Raw genomic sequence first — 14,785 nt, 5'->3', positions numbered from 1 at the left:
AATCCAAGTGTTTTACTTTTTCCACAGGACGCCCCACAACGACCTCACAAGCACCCCACCATGCATTGAAAACATCTTCTATAAATAATGACACATAAATACGAGAAATGTCTTCAATGCACGTGATGCCTGTGAGGCCGATGTGAGGCGCCAAATGTAGAGCAGATCTGGTCTCTAAAGATTTAAGAAAACGTCGATGTGGAATGTCGTCCAATGGATTAATTCCAAAAAAGAAAAGACTTTCAGCCTTCTGTTAATTCGTTACCTAAAATCTTAATCAGTCGTTTGGACTTGAAAAGCCCAAGTCGCTTGCCATTAAATACATCCCAGTTAAAACCCCTAAATACAATAAGAAGAAGAAGCATCTCATCCTCCTCTTCTATCGCACTTCTCTCTTTCTCATCCAACTGTCTCTTTCTGTGTAGCTATTAGAGATGGCTTCCTCCTCCGCTCCTATCGTGTTTCTTGCAATCGTTGTCTTCATTGTCCAACCCATAACTGCATGGAACGATGCTTTATCTCCACTGTTTTCTCCCGTTTCGGGTACTTATATCTCTCTGGTCTTCATGCAGTTTCATCATCTAGGTTTTCATTCTTGAACTGACTAAGCTATTTTTTTTTTTTTCAATTTGGGTCGTTTTAACTGTACAGAGGAGATATGCAAAGAAGTGAATTGCGGGAAGGGGACTTGCAAGCCCTGGAGTAACGCTATCGGATACACCTGTGAATGCGATGCAGGTTGGAAACGAACCCGTTTCGACAACGAGACTGAAGATTATTTCAAATATCTACCCTGCGTGATTCCCAAATGTGAGTAGCTCTAAAACTTTTTCCTTCTTCGTTCAACTTTATAGTTCGCTCGAGTGCCAGTTCCTACTATAATTCAGTTCTTAGATGAGTTATGTTTCTTATCTGAAAACGATAGAATTTTTTAATCGGTGAAAGAAATTCTGCAGGAGTTGTTAACTTTCTTACTTTATGTAAAAGGAGGTAATTTCAAGACATGTAACTAGCTAAAACCAAACGAAGGCTCTCCCAGAAATAGTTGATGAGGTTTGAGGGTATCATGGTCGATCAATCCCCGGTTCTTGAAAGTAGATATGCTTTTCGGTTTTCACAACAGATTAATAATATGGAATGAATAGCTACCAATACCATAGTGCTAAAAGGCGTAAGAGTTACATTCACTGTAGAGGCAGCCGTTTTCCATTCAGGAGCCAATTACAACACATCGGTTCCTTCCTTTTGCTTGTATCGTGGCCGGGTGGCCGTGTCCTGAAGGTGGCATATATGGAAGAAAATGCAGGCCAGGGGTTACCTTAATTCATTTCTAATAGGTTAATTATAATCCTTCCCATCAAATAGGCTAGAATTCAAGGTTTTGTTTCACTTATTCCACTGACGACTGACGTGACATAACTGGTATCTCAGCCCTCCACGTGGCAATAACATCTAACTAGATGCCGTTATCATACCTTTGCATTATCGGTCATTCTCCCTTTTTTAAATGGTTGAAATCATATTGATAAGACGTACTAATCACATGTCTTATCTCATCATGTTGGATTCTTATTACGGAAAAGTAATCAGAATTCTGAATTCCAGCCCCCCCCTACTCCTAGCCCTCTCACCCCTATAAACTACCTGCCCGTGAATTTGGCATCAATTCACGGTCAAGATATCTTCTTATTATGGTTCAGAGTTCAGACGAGCCTAGCACCTTTCGCCCTTACCTCATCAATATACAACCGAACACGAAAAGCTGCGAATCAATCCATTTCCTCAATTTCTCATGTCAAAGTTGTTTTTTTTTTTTTTCTCTATTTTCATTTTGTGGAATTTCGTTCTTTCTCTGTTACAATAATAATTTTCTCTCTCCATTTCTTTATTTCTTTGCTGTGTTTGGTTTGAAGGAAAAAAGTAGAGAAAGGAAGAGAAAAATGAGAAAACCTTTACATACATTATATATAACTTTCCCTGCCTTTTCCTTCAAACCAAACATAACCTTAATTTATATGGTGAGAATAAAAAAGTAAATTGAAGACTGATTTGCCAATGTATTAGGTAGGGTATTAATGTGGTCTAATACTTGAAATTGTTGCAGGCACGTTGGACTACTCCTGCTCATCAGCACCTCCTCCTCTTCCAGACAAAGAAGTTCCACATAACTCATCCTTTTGGGACCGTAATCACCTACCTATATAATAACCTTATTATTACTATTGCTATTTTTTTCTTTTGCCACGATTATCCCAATTGTTATATTAGATCATTTTAATTTAATTACCAATACCATCCATACTTGGTCTTTGTAGCGTGCTATTGGGCTTACTGTGGAGAAGGTACATGCGTAGAGAAGTCCAACCACGTTCATGTATGTGACTGCAAGGAGGGTTTTTATAACCTTCTCAACGTCTCCGTCTACCCTTGCTTCAGCGAATGTATGTTCGTTCACCATCATCCATCCTTCCTGTTAATTAATGCAACTTAGGCATTGCCGGGCTGGTTAATGGTTGGTAGTCCAGCCCACACCCAAAGCTCAGCCTATTTCAGGTTGGGCTTGGCCCAAGTTGCACCTCTGCTGTTTTACTTACCATGATATTATTATTAAACTGCATGCAAAAGTAAAGATAAAGGCCAAGCCCAGTAGCTAATAATAATATTGTGAGAATTACCATTTACCAGGCACGTTGGGAGCGGATTGTGAAAGTCTGGGAATCTCGGTATCCAATAAATCAGCCAGCCAAACCCCGGGTACATCTGTTAACTTGTCCGACAATGGAGCTCATGGTAGGGATCATAATCATTCCTCACATTTTCTTTTTCTTCTCACTGTATGTAGAGCGACCAAATATATTCAAGTTGTTGATTTGATGGATTTCCTTTAATTTGCTTTATTTTTCTTTTCCCACCTTCAAGGTACCTCCGGTCTGCCTGGGAGCTTCAATTGGTTGATGGTTTTGATGATATCTTTGGCCATGATTTTCTGGAAATAGAAGTAGAAGAACCATCTTGGCATCTTCCCTCTCCGCTCTCGTCTTATTACTACCTACATCACATTTCATTTTTGTATGGCGTCATTACTTGTCCATTAGATCAGATTCTATTGTAAAATAAATAAACCATGTTTAGATGCCAGAGACTCTTATAGTCTTGTATTTACATAGAATTGGCTGTATAATAAATGTCACCGCTGTATTGGAGTGATTAATTTTGATTTATTTATTTATTTGAATCTGGGACTGTTTTTGGGTAATTCTTCACTTTGCCAATTTAACCATCTGTATAAGAAAATAAAGACCTAATCAGGCTATACTTGTTGCATGGTCTCAAGAGATGTTCAGACTTCAGAGTGTCTCATGGGCTATGGCCATTCAAATGTCGTGTAACAAGATAAAATGAAATAAAGCAAACCTTGAATAGGTTGAATCAAATCAGTATACTCAGACTAGCCATATAGTACTTTTCCTATCAATAATCCATATGTAATTAAACACTAACAGATGAGAATGCATCCATTTTTCTTTCTCATCAGTAAGAAAAGATTAGACTTGGCTGGACAATACTGACCACTCTTTTGATTATTTTGAAAAGAGAAAAATTTACTACAAGGAAAGAAGAAAAGAAGATTCTTGTAAACACTGTTCACATCTTAGACCATGATTCTAGGAAGTTTGGCTTCAATCTCTTATTTCTCCAATAACCGCTACTTCGAGAAAAGCATGGAGGAGAGATAATTGAAAAGACTCTGCTGGTTTTATCATCAAGAGAAAACCAGCCACATTTAAGGCCGAAGGTCAATCAATGATTAGTTGCAATAGATTCAACCCACCATTCCTTAGGATTCCACCTATCTGGAGGAGAGCAAAAATTCCACAAATTAACCAAACATCTGCCCACGTTCATACAAAGGAGTACACATGGATCAGATTCCTTGTATGAAATGATGATCCTTCATCTTCATACCATTCACTACTTCTCATACTCGATCTGTTTTCCAATCTTGTAGGCTCATAATTATTGTATAATTGGGAAAGCTCTGTCAAACTGAAACCTTTGGAGAGGTAAGTTTCAATTTTACATATCTATTGATTCTGCTTATTCACTTTAAATTGTTTCAGTTTTATATTTGAACTGCAACTTCTGGGAAAAGAATATCCCATTAACTGTAAGAAGTGAAAAAAAAATTGGACAATTTTCTGATCTAATGTGCATTTATGTGTATACCCATTTTAGATTTCCACTTGGTTCATCATTCTAGGTTTTCATTCTAGAGGATGTATATGATTTCATATATCTTGCAATTCCACGAAAAGCTCAGTTTCATACAACATAAGTTAAAGATCCTTGCATGTTGATGCCTATCCTTTAGCTGAAGTTGAGGATAAAGCTAAAGAAGAAAAACTTCAAGAGGGTGTAGGCCAAGAAAAAACAATAATTGTTGGAATTTTCAACACCCATGCTCAGCCTGAGGTTAATGATCAAGAACAAATAGAAGAGGAGTAAGTTAAAGAAATTCAGGTGCAAGATACAAATGTGTTGACTACTAATAAGAAAGTAAGTGACTTTACCTTTCAAGTTCAACTAGAACTAATTCAAGAATTACAACCTGACATAGCACAAGTTCCACCAACATCAAAAATGGAAGGAGCCCTAGAGTTTGTTGAAGAACCAATGATAGCAGAACACATAGAGATGGTGATTCCTAAGCTAGAGGTCGAAGGAAAGGTTCTAAATATTGCAGTTAAGAGTTTGGATAAACGAGGGGAAGATTCATCACAATGGTTGGTTGATGAATTAAGTGTTCAAAAAACTAATGTTATCGATGATTTAACACAGATGGTTAGGGAAGGCAATGTTTTAGAAATACATTTCTTTCAAGATCCTTTTCTAGTCCAAGAATGTAATTGTGGGAAGTCCTACTCCCTTTGTAATTGGGGCATATCAACATTTCATCATCAAGTTCTTCAAAACTCGAGGATGAGTTTTTTTCAACCGGGGGACAATGATGCAGGAGCTGAAGAGTCAAAATTGGACTTTTATGATATTTTATGTATTTTTGTATTTTTGGACGGTAGGGGTATTTTTGTCATTTTTGCAATTTTCTGTGGCGTCCAATGATAGGGTTTAAATTGTCTAGTTATAGTTTGTTTTTGTTTAAAATTTCAGAGTCATTGTATAAGTAGAATTAGAATTATTGAGTCTTCTTTGAATTGAAATAGGATATAACATCTTAGTTTGAGTCCTACTAGGATTATTGAGTCTACCAGCTTGACTCCTAAGACTATTATGAGTCTAACAGTTTGGTTCCTAAGATTATTATGAGTTTAGAGTCTATAAATATGTATGGACGTTTTACACAAAGGCAATGAATTATATTGAGTTTTCTTTAGCTTATGCTAGCTATGGTGAGTGATTCCCATGCTCTAGAGTGATTCTAGGCACCCTGTGAGTGATTCCAGGTATTTTCCCTCTTCTTTCTCTCCCTATTTTCTCTCTTATTCCTTCAAGAAGTCATTACAGCCATTGACAGCCATAAAACTCTGATCAAGAAGACCATTCAACATTCTCTAAGGATTAGAACTGAGCTGGTCCTACATCACCTACATTATAGCATTGGCTGAGACACATGGACTTTATAAGGTCAAATCCTCTTGGTTGTCCTAACCTCCACGAGAAGGTTTATAATCTCTGCTTTTGGAGCTTCTGCACCTCCAGTCAGAGCACTATACAACCAACGAATGTTGCCTAATAGATTTGTGAATACTGCATCTCTACCAGCCATGCCTGGGTTTCATTGTGCACAGCCATCAAAGTTCAATATGAGCTGACTGGCAACCCATGATCCCTCAATTGATGATGGTGTGAGGTCAGGGGTGGATTGTATATTCCTACGAGATTTCTTTCAAGAACAGAAAGTGTTTCGGTATAATTTTTTTTAATTTCTTTTTTCCATGGATCAGCCTCTTCAGCAATGTTCTACAGATGACATGGTTTACTAGAACAACAGCTTAAACTCCCAACATTTGTTGGCTTCCTGATAAGGCAATCACTAATGGTCTAAGGTCTAACAAATATTTTCTATATTAAATGTTGGGATGCGATTAAAGAAGATCTCCTGAAGGTCTTTCAGGATTTTCATTGCAATGCTTCCTTACAAAGAAGCCTTCATGCCACTTTTGTGACACTGATCCTGAAGATCGAGGGGGCCACAATTCTTAGGACTTTAGACCAATTAGTCTCCTAAACAGTTTCTACAAAATTTTAGCAAAAGTGTTGGCCGAAAGAATGAAATTAGTGTTGAGCAGTGTGATCTCATGCAATCAATGTGCTTTCGTCCCGGGGAGACAAATGCTTGATTCAATTTTGGTGGCCAATGAGCTCATAGACCCGAGACAAAGGGAAGGAAATCCGAGTCTGGTGTGTAAACTGGAAATAGAAAAGGTCTATGATCATGTTAATTGGAGATGTTTGGATCTAGTGCTAGGAAAAGTGAATTTTGGACAGAAGTGGAGAAATTGGATCAAAGTATGTATATCCTCACCCAAGTTCTCAATCCTAATTAATGGTCAATCGGCGGGATTTTTTTGAAAGTTCTAGAGGCCTAAGACAGGGAGATCCCCTCTCCTCCCTGCTCTTTATTTGCCTTATGGAGCTTCTCTCTCAATTCTCTCTTAAGGCGGCTGAAAATGGGCTTTGGGAGGGGTTTGAAATTGCTCCTCAAGCAGAAAAGGTTAGCATTCTATAGTTTGCTGATGATACTCTTTGTTTCCTTGATGCCTCAATTGATCAGTTGGAAATCTTGCTTGGGATCCTCTACTGGTTTGAGGTGGTCTCAGGGCTTAAAGTTAACTTGCATAAAAGCAAAATCATTCTAGTAGGGCAGGTCTTGAATTTGGAGGAGTGTGCAAGAGTTTGACTTGTCAGGTGGACTTCTTCCCTGTGAAGTACCTGGGACTTCCTCTTTGGGCGAAAGGCTCATCCTCTGCTATATGGGATCCAGTCATTGAGAAACTAGAGAGAAAATTATCTTCTTGGATGGCTAAATACCTTTTAGCCTAGGGGTAGAGTGACCCTCATAAAGAGCACTCTGTCCAATCTTCCTACCTACTTCCTGTCCCTATTTCCTATTCCAGCCAAAGTTGCCGAAAAAAATTGAAAGCCTGCAGAGAAACTTTCTGTGGAGGAGTTGGGAAGAAGAGAAGAAAATTCATCTAGTGGATTGGGACCAAGTATGCTTACCTAGAAAGGAAGGGGGTCAAGGAATTAGGAAGTTGAAGGTGATAAATACTGCCTTGCTTAGCAAGTGGTGCTGGAAATTTGCTGCTGAAAGAACATCTTGGTGGAGGAACTTAATTGCCTCCAAGCACGGGGTGGATTGGGGTAACTGGAAATCTGAAGACCCTCTCTCTAGTTGGGGCTGTTCAGTATGGAAAGGTATCCTAAAAAGTCAACCTGTTTTCCTGGAAGGTGTGGAGTTCAAAGTGGGTAGAGGTAACAGGGTTAAATTTTGGAGGGACCCCTGGTGTTTGAATAGCCCCTTGGCTGAAGCTTTTCCTCAGCTCTTTCAATGTGCTGCAGATCGAAAAGTTTCATTGGCTGATTCCTATATTTTATCCAACAGCTCAGTGACCTGGTGTCCACGGTTTAGGAGAGATCTGTTTGATAGGGAGCTAAATGAGGTAACGAATCTGCTGAATCTATTACAGGGCCAAAATATTGATATGCTTAGCGAGGACAAGTGGATATGGAAATGGAGTAAGGATGGCAACTTTTCAATCAAGTCCTTATCTTCTAAACTTAGCAGTTCTGGGCCTGTTATCTTTTCCTGTAAGTAAATCTAGAATGCAGTTTCTCCCTCTAAATCCAATTTTCTGGTTTGGACTATGGTGCTTAATAAGTGCCTATCAAAAGTCAGCTTGGAAAGGAGGGGTCTGCAGCTCTCAAACCTTGCTTGCGGGCTGTGTGGACTGATGCCAGAATGTACAGATCATCCAAGTATCCACTGCTCAATATCTTCTAGAGTATTGGAGCATTTTCTAAAGTCTGCTGGAGCTTGTTGGGTCATGCCGGGATCAGTCAAAGACCTCCTATTTAGCTGGAATCTGGCAGGCTTGAAGAAAAAATGAAGACTTGTTCAGAAAACAATTCCTGCAGCAATTCTTTGGTCTTTGTGGTCAGAAAGAAGCAATAGAGTTTTCTCAAACAAGTCAAAAAGTCCAGATGAGCTAGTACAGAAGTCGGTCAGCAAGCTGATCTCCTAGGTGTCGGTTACTGCTGAATTTAAGCACCTGAATGTAGCTGAGTTGTTTAGTTCTCAGTCCATTTGGAGTCTGTAATTTTAGTTGTTTTCCGGGATTCTTTTGGCCAGGGAACTGTTGTACTCTTGTTTCTTTGAAATAAAATCTTACCTTACCTTTTCAAAAAAAAAAAAGATTATATGCAAGGTTTCCTACTCTTTGTTCATTATATTAGAACAGAAAGGACATAGCCAGTACAGATTTGTATTTGAACCAGTATTGGTTGTCTACTTTCATAAGAGATGCAAATAGTCTTTCGGTTGGTTCAATCATTTGACTCATGGAACTGGCACTAACATGCCAATGATTAGTTTAGTCACAAGACCAATGTACCATTCTTCTTCTATATCCCAATTTCATACATCTAAAGACGTAGACAAATTCAATACAACACAAAATACTGCAAATTGATCAAGAATGCAATCTCTTCATCTCCAGGAAAATCATGTATCTGAAACAAATTCAATTATAATTAAACATCCACCACTAATTTTCCTCTGTTTTCCAGTTCTATTGGCTAGAAGATAAATTAATCATGGCCAATAAACTGGAAGTGTTACAACTTACAAAATATAAGGCATCTGATAAGGTACCAAAATTATCCAACTGCATGTTACACCCAGAAAAAAAATACAATTTTTCTAGAAAGAAGAAGTATATAAGAACAGAAATGAAGGAACAGGGATAACTTTGATTTCTGACCCACTTTGATGATCACTTGGTCTTCACGCTCACTCCTTCCTTCCCGGCAATGATAACTGAACTGGCCATGTCGAGAAATAGTCCATGTTCCACGACTCCTTCCAATGCTGAAATCTCCTTCCCTGCCGCTCCAGCATCCTTGATTGGAGTTTTGAAGTACAAATCCACAATATAATTCGAATTGTCGGTCACATAAGGTTTCCCATCTCCATCCAGTCTGAGCTTCGCCTCGCAACCCTCTTCCTTGAACAACTCCTGTAACCTTGTCAAGTTGTACTTCCAGCAAAACTGAACGACCTCAACCGGCATGGCAAGGCCACTCCCGCCAAGACCCGTCACCAATTTGGTATCATCGACCACGACCACGAACTTGGACGATGCCGCCTCCACCATCTTCTCTCTCAAAAGCGCCCCGCCACGTCCCTTTACCAAATTGAGATCTGGGTCAACCTCGTCGGCCCCGTCGATCGCAAGATCAAGACGTGGGTGGTCGTCGAGGACAGAAAGGGGAATACCCAGTGAGGCAGCTTGCTCGAAAGTGCGCTTCGATGTCGGTATGCCAACTATGTCCTTAAGTTGGCCTGTCTTGAGGAGTTCACCGATTTTGGCGACGACAAAGGCCGCGGTGGAGCCAGTGCCCAGGCCGAGGACCATGCCACTGCTAACGTACTCGACGGCCTTATCGGCAGCAAGCTTCTTGAGATCGTCTTGGGTGAGAGGGGGAGCAGGAGATGGAGAAGAAAAGGCTCTGATGTACATAGGCGTACGGGAAAGAGGGCGTATGGTAAGGGACGAGGGGGTGCGCAGGATAAGGCGGGCAGCATTGTTGTGGTGGAGTAAGGAAGAGGACGCGGAGGAGGATTTGAGGGAGGAAGAGGAGAGAAGGGATAAGGTGGCCATTGGGCGGGGAAGGATGGAGATCGAAGAGGAATAGCGAGAGAAAGAATGGGAGGTAGACTTTTGTTTTGTTCTTCAGCCTTTTTATACGGCACCTTTCGGGTTGTTGATGGGCTGTGTGTGATGAAGAAAGTAAGTTGAGTCTTGGGGCCGGTGCAGAGAGACGAAGATAGGTGGGGGGTTTTGTCGCAGTTGATGTCTAGTTGAGGTTTTTAGTTCAGTTCTCCCAGAGTTTCTACTCTGACTTAGAAGTAGATCGTCCGAGTTAACGAGTCACTCGCACTGGGTAGTGGGTAGTGGGTAGTGGGTAGTTGGTAGGTACTTTTTTTTTTTTTTGGTACTTTTATCTTTATTTTTTTGGTAAATGAATCTCATAGGTATTGACTTTTTTTTGGGAGAATGACGGTTTAGCCCAGGTTCCCTTCAGTACAGTTGGGATGAGTGTGATGGGGCGGGCATTGGTGTATAGAATGGGGTTTTTGATATTTTGAATGTTTATAACTCTACAGTGGAAATCATAAATCTGCATTGGGTCTTATGGACTTCTCCTTTTTTTTTGGCTTCATGAGCTACAGCCTATCAGCCTACAGAACGAGGGTAGTCCATTCCCCTCCCTTAAACCCCTAACCCTCGATATGTTCTTCACGCATCATGCCTTACATCGTATGTTTTTTTTTTTGTTTTTTTTAAATGAAACAAAATATACTACACACAACGGGGTAGTACATCCCCAAACATTGGCATAACAAATAAGAATAAGAGAAGAGGGAAGAGATGAAATGCTAAAATCTAGAGAAGAAAAATAAAGAGCCTCCCGAGCCAACCGATCAACTGCCTGATTTGCTTCCTTGAAAACATGTTGACAATGAAGATCTCCATCGAACGAATCTTTCAGCTTCTAAGGAATATCCACCTTTCTTTTGATGGAGGTGACAAGAGATGAATCTCCCTCTTTGATGATATGAAACTCCTTGTAGTTTGTAGCTTGGACATAGGCTTCCCATGCAACCTAAGCTTCAGCCTAATTGATGGAATAAGTACCAAGTTTATATGTTTTGATCGCTAGAACCTTACCAAGATGGTCTTGAATTATACAGGCCACTAGACATTTTCCATCACTATTGCAAGAGGCATCAAATTTATTTTAATATAACTATATTTTGAAGCATCCAACTAATTTGTTTCCAAAACTTGTGAGATGTGGTAGAGGTACTAAATTTATTCCTATCAAAAGTTTCCATAAACATATTTAAAGCTCTGTCTAACATTATTGGAATGGGAGTAGTACCATCATTAAAAGTTTTGGAGTTCCTATTTTTCCAAACCACCAATAGAACAAAAGCTACTTTTTCCTTTACGAATAGAATTTTGCTTTCCTTTTTAGTGCACATTCTTATCCATCAATCACTTAGATTTTCATTTTCATTTGGGCCCTCAAATGGTGTGTTTAAAGTAAGCCAAACTTGCTTTGTGTGACTACAAATTTTAAAAATATGCTCAGTATCTTCTTCAAACCCACAAAAACTGCAAGAGCCATTAATATTAAATCCTCTTTTCCTCAAATGGCTTTTAATAGGCAGTCTATTATTTAACATAAAAATAGAAATAATTTAATATTTTGGAGGGCATTTCAAGTTCCAAATGCTATTCAACCAATTAAAGTTGCTAGGTGGATATGAAATAGATGAACATTTAAGTAAATAAGCTGATTTTATAAAGAAGGTCCCCTTAAGATTGCACCCCTAAACCCTTCTATCCTCCATGTAGTTAGGGGTAATATGAATAATTTTAATGTACTGTCAAACATTCTCAAAGACCTCATTTTTAATTTTGTATTCCTTCCAATAATTTATCTCAAAATCAATCATTTGTGCTGCTTTAATATTAATATTTATAATATTTTTATGATTCTAAGTTTCAATTAGAGGTTTGTCGTATACCCAATTATAATCTTCCATATTTGTATTTATTATTCATGTGTGAGATGTTCCGATTACGAGGGCGGTGTGAGGCGCGCCCTGATCCCAATTCGGTGGTAAAGGGACTTGATCCCAAGCCTCTACTTTGACGATTTTGAAATCCTACCAACTGACAACTGAGCCACCCTCGGGTTGGTGGTGGGTAGAATTCTCACACCGACCTCACAGGAACATCCTTTGAGGTTGGCTTTGTGTTTGACTTGACTTGGATCAGTTGTCTCATAGACCATAGAGATGGTCTATCACCAAAAGTATCAAAGAATCCGTCTCTCATTCGGCCTCGGTCCTACAATATTAATATTTCTTTGCCTCTCCATTAAAGGGAGAAAATTTAGGAAATCGTCTGCGTATTCGCCGAATCTCTGTTGGCGTGCTTGCGCGTGTGTCTTCCGCCATGTCTGTCGAATCCGCCACTGCAATACAAAGAAACCAAGTATGTCTACGTTAGAACCCTAATTACATTTAACATTTTCTTCTTTTTATTTTCGAGTTAACTGAAGATTTGATCGAACGTGAAACATGGATCAGGTTGATTTGCTCGATTTCGTAGACTGGTCTGGAGTCGAATGTCTCAATCAGAATTCTAGTCATTCTCTTGTTAACGCTCTGAAACAGGTGTTTTGTTGAAGAATGTTGAATTTAAGTTAATCTAATTTCGTTTTTTTTTTTCCCTTAGTCGGGTGGGCTTGGTTAGACGTTGTAATTAATCTTTGTTTTTGTTTTCATATTAGGGTTATAGAGAAGACGAGGGTCTGCATCTGGAGAGTGATGCAGACGAGCAACTTTTGATTTATATTCCTTTCACTCAAGTGATTAAGCTGCACTCCTTCCTCATGAAAGGTCCTGAAGATGAAGGTAACACTTAATTTCCCTCCCTCTACAGTCTAAACTGTTGTACTGATAGGTTATTTTAACTTAAGGCAGTTAGTCATGAATGTCAACATCTTTTATTGGTTACTTCCCGTTTCTGTAATGAAAAAGGTTTCATCGGTTTCATTTTCTTTTTCCTTCTCCGTTCCTCAACAGAATAGGTTGTTTTCACTTATTTGTTATAAATGGACAGAAGCGTATAGAGGGTTACAGCCTACAAATCTATGATGTTCTGACGCTATTAACTTGACTTTTGTATAATGTCTTCAAATGCGTTTGTTCTGACATAAATATATTTGGTATAATGGATAAATAATGTATTAGCATTGAAGCGGTTATACATTAATACTCAACTCAAAAAAGCTTTGTTTTAATTGCATAGGATCTGTTGTGAATTACTGATTAGACAAATTGTTCTGAAATTTGAGCTCAAAACAAGAATGGGAATTGATTCAATGAGGCCTCCTTATAACTTTTGAGTTGGAACTCACTTATCAGTTAACAGTTTCAGGAACCACATATTGGCAATTATGATTTGAAGAATCCAAAAAACATGTTGACTAACATGAAACAAGTTCGTGTTTTGGACCAAAGAACACTGATAACTTCATTCCATTGCCTTGGCAGAAAAGAAGGAGAAAAGGAGACAAGGGAAAAGAGAAACTCAAACCTGAAATTGGATTTTCTAATATATTAATACCAAAACTAAACCTTAATCTCATTTACTGAAAACGGCTACAATTTGTGGATATATACACAAGTTTTCATATTGCAACAAAGATGGATATAAAGTACATATATACACATGTATGTAGGTAGGCATGTATAAAGATGCCAGTGCTTGTGCACTGTGTATTTTTCCAAATTTAAATAAGTAATCACTTTGACAAGGCACAATTGAAACTGCTAATGACATACCTTCAGCTATATTTTATTTTAGAATTAAATAAAGGTATACAAGCTCACATGCAAGCACTGGAGCAAGAAAAAAAATAATCTGTTACTTTGAAAAATTTCTTATGTTCTTTTTTTAATGTTTTCTCATTGTTTTCCTATTTTTCTCTTCTTACCTTATCAAAATTTGATCACTTCCTGTTTTCCTCTCTTTCCATATCTAAATCTCCTCAAAATTTTCCTATGTCATTTAGATCCGTAACTATTGTTGAATTTTGTCTATATTTTGTATAGATTTAGATAAAATTTAAAACCTTGTCTGTAAATATGTATTAGATGTTCCTAAAAATCTCATACAAAGTTTCTCTAGCAGGTCCTAAAACAGTGAAGCTCTTTGCAAACAAGGAGCACATGGGCTTTAGGTAGTGTGAAGATGATTCTTGTTCCCAGTAGTAACTTTTCATTGAATCCTATTTAAATTTGTCACTGGAATTCTTATATTCTTGCTTTTTATGATCACTTATGCAGTAATGTCTCTGACTTTCCACCCAGTGACTCAGCTGTTCTATCCTTGGATAATCTTAAGGTACATGTACATCAACACATCCAGTCGTGGAAGCTCTCCAACAGAAAATAGTAGCTTATTTTTGTATATATGTTGCTTGGATGTATTTCATGTTAGAACTCGTGTTTAACGTTTGCAGGGAAAGCCATTTACAGTAAAATATGTCAAGTTTCAGAGTGTCCGTAGGTATGTAGAATCTATCTGTTTTTCTCTATTTGAGTTCTTTTTATGAAATATCCATAGGAAAATTAATTGATCTAGTTATGTTTACTTTGGATTAGTTTGACCATTTTTATTGAGGACAACCAATGTGGTGGTGATGTCACCAAAGTTCAGAAGATTGTTCTCTATGGAACAACGTAAGTAGTTCAGATCTTGTATTTAAGCTTGTTTTATTGTGCCTTCATTTCTTTGACTTGTATAGATACATTTTATTGCCTTTACTTATATAGTTAAGATTTTTTTTTTTTCTTTCAATCAGGCAAGATGTCACATTCATATTGGAAGGGATTTCTAAGTTTGATCACTATATTTAAGATATCTTGGAAATATCAACTCTGGTAGTGCATTTTCTGTAA

General features: G+C 38.3%; 3 protein-coding genes across 6 annotated transcripts in view; 2 read left to right on the top strand and 1 right to left on the bottom strand.

Annotated features, from left to right (window-relative positions):
* The first annotated feature begins 287 nt into the window (after positions 1-287).
* Positions 288-3,256, top strand: LOC104596606 (uncharacterized). Of its 2 annotated transcripts, XM_010257862.3 has the most exons (6): positions 288-543; positions 652-810; positions 2,105-2,185; positions 2,316-2,441; positions 2,686-2,790; positions 2,920-3,256. In XM_010257862.3, the coding sequence occupies exons 1-6, from the start codon at positions 435-437 to the stop codon at positions 2,994-2,996; spliced, it is 657 nt and encodes a 218-aa protein (XP_010256164.1). In that variant the 5' UTR covers positions 288-434; the 3' UTR covers positions 2,997-3,256. The 2 variants fall into 2 exon arrangements, with proteins under 2 accessions (XP_010256164.1, XP_010256163.1); XM_010257861.3 differs by lacking the exon at positions 2,920-3,256 and having other exon boundaries at positions 318-543; positions 2,686-2,888.
* EMB3119 (Ribose 5-phosphate isomerase, type A protein) lies at positions 2,652-10,128 on the bottom strand. 2 transcript variants are annotated; one of them, XM_010257860.3, is made up of 2 exons: positions 9,007-10,128; positions 2,652-3,049 (listed from the first exon to the last, which is right to left on the bottom strand). In XM_010257860.3, the coding sequence occupies exon 1, from the start codon at positions 9,900-9,902 to the stop codon at positions 9,015-9,017; it is 888 nt and encodes a 295-aa protein (XP_010256162.1). In that variant the 5' UTR covers positions 9,903-10,128; the 3' UTR covers positions 2,652-3,049; positions 9,007-9,014. The 2 variants fall into 2 exon arrangements, with proteins under 2 accessions (XP_010256162.1, XP_088751257.1); XM_088895131.1 differs by having other exon boundaries at positions 2,911-3,049; positions 9,003-10,041.
* A 2,005-nt stretch (positions 10,129-12,133) lies between these two features.
* LOC104596608 (PITH domain-containing protein At3g04780-like) overlaps positions 12,134-14,785 on the top strand; it is a 38,461-nt gene continuing 35,809 nt past the window's right edge. The window contains exons 1-8 of one of the 2 annotated variants that reach the window (XM_019197657.2): positions 12,134-12,311; positions 12,407-12,493; positions 12,610-12,733; positions 14,016-14,064; positions 14,171-14,228; positions 14,347-14,393; positions 14,489-14,566; positions 14,689-14,767. In XM_019197657.2, coding sequence (XP_019053202.1) covers positions 12,273-12,311; positions 12,407-12,493; positions 12,610-12,733; positions 14,016-14,064; positions 14,171-14,228; positions 14,347-14,393; positions 14,489-14,566; positions 14,689-14,743 — 537 coding nt within the window. In that variant the 5' untranslated portion in view covers positions 12,134-12,272 and the 3' untranslated portion in view covers positions 14,744-14,767. The remainder of the gene's footprint in view (positions 12,312-12,406; positions 12,494-12,609; positions 12,734-14,015; positions 14,065-14,170; positions 14,229-14,346; positions 14,394-14,488; positions 14,567-14,688; positions 14,768-14,785) is intronic. The other variant, XM_010257863.3, reaches the window with a different exon arrangement.

The sequence above is a fragment of the Nelumbo nucifera genome, chromosome 1, assembly GCF_055504915.1.
Source record: "Nelumbo nucifera cultivar China Antique chromosome 1, China Antique-T2T, whole genome shotgun sequence".
NCBI lineage: Eukaryota > Viridiplantae > Streptophyta > Magnoliopsida > Proteales > Nelumbonaceae > Nelumbo > Nelumbo nucifera.
Note: the sequence above shows the minus strand (reverse complement) of the source record. Positions and strands in the feature narration are given on the sequence as shown.